This window comes from Nelumbo nucifera, chromosome 6 (assembly GCF_055504915.1).
Source record: "Nelumbo nucifera cultivar China Antique chromosome 6, China Antique-T2T, whole genome shotgun sequence".
Taxonomy (NCBI): Eukaryota; Viridiplantae; Streptophyta; class Magnoliopsida; order Proteales; family Nelumbonaceae; genus Nelumbo; species Nelumbo nucifera.
Window position 1 is genome coordinate 57,006,954 of NC_142654.1, and position 4,592 is coordinate 57,011,545.

Below are 4,592 nucleotides of genomic sequence, written 5' to 3' on the forward strand. Positions count from 1 at the left end.
GTTGACCTCGACCCACTTGAACAGCCCAAGGAAGAGCACGGTAAACCCGCCGAGGAGACAGCCTTTGTTCCTCTCTTTGAGACTGAGATAGAAAAGAAAGTGCAGGTCGGGTTGCTCATTGAGGAATCCCAATGCGCCAAACTAGTAAGATTCCTAGCCTTAAACTTTGATGTTTTTGCTTGGTCGGCCATCAGCATGCCCAACATAGACCCCTCTATGATAACCCATAAACTAAATGTGAACCCTTTGGTCAGGCCCATGAAGCTGAGGAAATGGAACTTCACCGTTGATTAGTGGAGAACCATTGATGAGGAGGTCGGGAAGCTCCTACACGTCGACTTCATTAGATAAGTTAAGTACCCTGATTGGATTGCCAGTACCTCGAACATGGAATGCCAAGAACTTAAGGAAATACTTCATTTAGAATTTTCGAGCTCATCATGTAAAAAGTGTATGACTCGCTTTTAAGAGTTCATCAATACAAACACTTCGGTTGTACTTTGATTTAATTTGTAGTTCAAATTCCAATTCAATTTATCTTTGCTCTCTTCGATTCATGTCATCTTGACAACATTTCATTGACAAACAGCCCTGGGCAGCGACCGAGCTCTGTTTTTGTGATGCTCGCGCAACAACTTCACTAAAATAGGGCAACTGAATGCCTCAGTTAGGAGTCTGCACCTCGGGTTATAACCGTTTAAACATTAAACCAAAGTCATTTCAATACCTCGGGTTACCTCGAAACTCACATTTGAACATAGGAGCCTGTATATGAACACCTCAGAAAACATTTTAACACCGTTCCAACACTTAGACGAATTTTCATATGGAAACATGCACAAGAAAGGAAATACTTCACCACGTTAACTGGCAAAAGATTTCGATGCAAAAGAAGTCATTGTTGATTGGGGGCAGATCATCGCCATTAGCCCTCTTACTTCCTCCACCCTCACCACCTTTGCCGTTCTCGCTGCATTCCACTTCCTCGCTGCCCTTGCCCTCATTTTCGCTGTTGCTCTCCTCAGTGTCGTCCTCCAGGATGACCTTGTCTCCCCCTAAGTCTGGTTCATTATAGACTTCCATGGCCATTCCAGGGCTGACAACGTCGATCACCAAGGAACTGATGTCATAATCAGGGGTAAGCGAACTGACAAGCTTACAACATAACTTGAAGTCCTCCCTTATGGCACTAGTGGCAAATTTATCCTTTTCTTTTGTGAAGCAGCACAAGGCTCAAAAAGCATTGACAACCTTCACTTCAACAGCTAGGATGTCCTCAGCATGTGTTGGTTTGTTGTTCCTTCAACTGGATAAACCGCTCGTTCAGCTCGATCATTAGCGAGTCCACATTCTTCTTGGACTCGGTCAGCCACCTAGTCAACTCCGTCTTCTCCAACTCCATAATGGTGACCCGCTCTGACAACTGCACCAGGTTGCATCGGCAGCCCTCTAGTTGAGCTCAAAGATCCTCCACTTCTCCTCCTAGTAGCTCATGTTGACATTCAAAGTTTGCACATCAGTTTATAAGGACCTGAGCCAAGGTGTTTGACTACAAGACAAGTTTGGATCAGAATAAGGGGAAGGAAAGGGTCCTAAAGAAGATTGATCAAGTTCTTACTAGCAAAATGGCTCAGTAGAGCTTCCCCCTGAGCACCTGGGGCTAGGCTGACCGGTGAAGTCCTTGACATCCTCAAGGAGGAGAATCCCCCTACTCATCTTAAGCACCACCCGGAGGTCCATGATCCAGTTCGATATCATTATTGACCACTCTGGAGCAAACCGAGGTGGTGGCACAATAGCAACTGGCGTAACTTCCTCAATCACATCTGATCGCTCAGGCTTGGAGCTCGGACCAACCTACTTGGATCTCGGCTCGGGCCCTTCGATAGTATGATCAGTCTACATTGGCTCAATATCCTCCTCCTCTTCAAGGATGATGACAGGAGTGGACTGCCGACCTTTGCACTCATCAAAAGTGCCCTAAGATGAATCTCTGGCCTTCCTTTTTCTCGTCTGCTTCTTAGCTTGATGGAGAACCCCCAATGTGTTTACGCCACCCATTTAACCTATGTATACATGAACATATCGTGAGATAAAGAGACAAACATAACCAAGGAAAGCACCAAAGCGTCAGTAGACGATGACCTACCCTAAGGACTCAGCCCGGCTCAGATTAGTGCCTCCACGGTCAGGTAGTCGCTGACCCATGCTCTCTTCTTGATCAAACCCTTCACCCGCTCTTGTAAGGCCTCACTTAGGGTAGCCTCCCTAGTATCCCTAATGGTAGTCCTCCACTTAGTATTGAAGGGCCATTCGAGCACTTTGGATGGAAAATCGACCAACAAGCCAGCCCGGTAAGAGAAGTAAAAGCTATATTGGTCGGCAGGGTTTCTTTTCAAGTGACAAAGGCAAGCAAAGGTTTTGAGGTCCAGAGGAAAACCGAAGTGATGGGAGAACGAAATGGTCCCTACTAAAGTCTTAATAGAGTTCGGATGAATCTGAGAGAGGGTAATGTTATAGTACTTCAACACCTCGACTATGAGGTGTCGATCTGGACACAGGTGTGGCTGGAGTACTGATCTGGTGCCTAGGCCACTACAATCAGTGAGAACTGAGAACTGGGATTTCAAAGAAGAAGATCAACAGTCAGAAGGTATATCCAACACACATTATTTTAGTCAAACAGATGGTATTTAAGATTTTAAGTAATGAACCATCTATTTCATGGTGGTGGTGTGGTGGCAGACTTTTTATGATTCTGTGCAGGTAAATTGGCTTCATCCCCAACGAAGCAGCTCATCATCTAATTTCACACACGAATCCCTATTTAACGCATGCTACATGATACAGATAAGCCACGAAGGGTAGAATAAGCCTCACGCATTTACACGGCTGATTATTGATTTGAGTAGTTTCCAAGATGATAGCGTCCAGCGACAACAGTGTTTGTTTTATAACGTAAAACCGAAAAAATAAAAAAAGCCGACATTCTATTCATACAAAATCCGACACGAAGATTGCATACAGGAGACAAAAAACAAAAAGTGCAGCTTCTACGACTCAAGCTGGGCATACCAAATCCCTTGGATCTTCACGTCCTTAGGAGTCTTTGCTCCCAAATCAGTATCAGATGGCTGAAGGCTCTCAAACACTCCTATCACCTCACCGCTCTCCGTCTTGCTCTTGGTCACGCTGAGGGTTATCGTTCCGGTCGAGGATGATGGGTCCTTTATGTTCTCCTTGGTCAGCTCCTCTTCATCTCCTCTTCCTCCGGCGGGCAAAGCGACGGCGTTATCGTAACCCGTTGAGCCACCTCTTCCCTTGGGGTCTAGGAAAGATGAGCCCCTGTAAGATGGCACAAGGAATTGTCCTCCGAAGTTCTCAGGTTTGCCGGAGGCTACGAGCTGCTTGATGGTGAACAGGAAGGGCACTCGCTCGCCTCCCGGGAGCTGAACCGTAACTGCGGCGTAGTCAATCCCGTCTTTCTCCTCAAATTTAACTGTTCCGTCGGGGGACACCTCGAAGGGCCCCTCGATCTCGTCGAGGGTGTAGGTCAGACGGGTCATGAGCTTGGTCTTCTGGAACTCGGGTGGGGCGTTCTTGCTCACACCCTCCGCCTTCACTGTGAACGACGTCGGCTCCAAGCATAACTTCTTCAAGTTGTATTTGCCAGTCTTGAAGGCAAAAGAGTCGACGCCGCCTTCAATTGTGGGGCACTGGTTCGCGGTTCCGGTTCCCTTTACTTCCATGTATGTCTTGCTCTGGATCTCATCGTATGTTAGCCTTTTAGGGACTCCTTCAGCGCTTGCTCCCTGCAACACACACCACTTCCATTAAGTTGTGCTTCCCAATATGCCCATTACAATAATACAGTTAGAGGAAACCAATCAAAAATGAGTAAACCCTCCCTAGTCCAGTGAATAACAGACCCGGATTTTTAATTTTTTTTAGTAAATTCCATCAATTCGCCAAAATTTAGTTCATCTGCAAGAGAAGGTAATTAAGGCATACCGAAACCACTAGAGCTGAGGTAGCCAGTGCGAAACCGGCGATCTTGGTGGCATCAACACATTTCTGAGCCAATTCTTTGAGATCGCTCTGAAGAGAGCAGGTGAGCCTGGCGCAAGATGGGTCGAAGCCGAAATTCTTGCAGACGGTCGGAGTGGATCTCAACTGCAGCCCGCCCTTAACCGGTACGCCGACCTTAGTCGGCTGCCTGAGAGTTGCCGCGGCTTGAAGAGAGGCTGCCATTATTTTCTGGTTGTCGCCTGTTTTGCTTTCTCCTCCTCCAATGAGAGAGGTCCCTCCCACTCCTTTATTACTTGCAATGAAATGCTTGTATATTCAAGGCAAGGGAGGCAGAAAAGAAGAGTATTATGGGTGGCGTTCGTGTGAGACGGATAAGAGATTGGATAAGGAAATCTCTAATTGGTGGCTTCTGGTTATGCCATTCATGTCATTGCTTGACAAGTGGCACTATTTTGGTCTTGGGATAAATAAAATTCTTTTTTATGTTAGCCCTTAGAATTCGATTATTGGCTATGACAACCCTTCAACTTTGTAAATAAAAGCCCTTTGTACCCTAAAAAATT

The 4,592-nt window shown here is 46.3% G+C and overlaps 1 protein-coding gene across 1 annotated transcript; it reads right to left on the bottom strand.

The window, feature by feature from the left end:
- Positions 1-2,929: 2,929 nt before the first annotated feature.
- Positions 2,930-4,345, bottom strand: LOC104601999 (Photosystem II manganese-stabilising protein (PsbO) family). The gene is made up of 2 exons (XM_010265531.3): positions 4,012-4,345; positions 2,930-3,812 (listed from the first exon to the last, which is right to left on the bottom strand). Exons 1-2 carry the CDS (start codon positions 4,249-4,251, stop codon positions 3,054-3,056), a joined length of 999 nt encoding a protein of 332 aa, XP_010263833.1. The 5' UTR covers positions 4,252-4,345; the 3' UTR covers positions 2,930-3,053.
- Positions 4,346-4,592: the final 247 nt, after the last annotated feature.

Bases quoted from the DNA above. Each gene is read 5' to 3' on its own strand.
- LOC104601999 (XM_010265531.3), bottom strand. From the start codon at position 4,251: ATGGCAGCCTCTCTTCAAGCCGCGGCAACTCTCAGGCAGCCGACTAAG. The intron at 3,813-4,011 runs GTATGCCTTAAT...TGTGTGTTGCAG, and splicing joins CCTCAGCTCTAGTGGTTTCG to GGAGCAAGCGCTGAAGGAGT.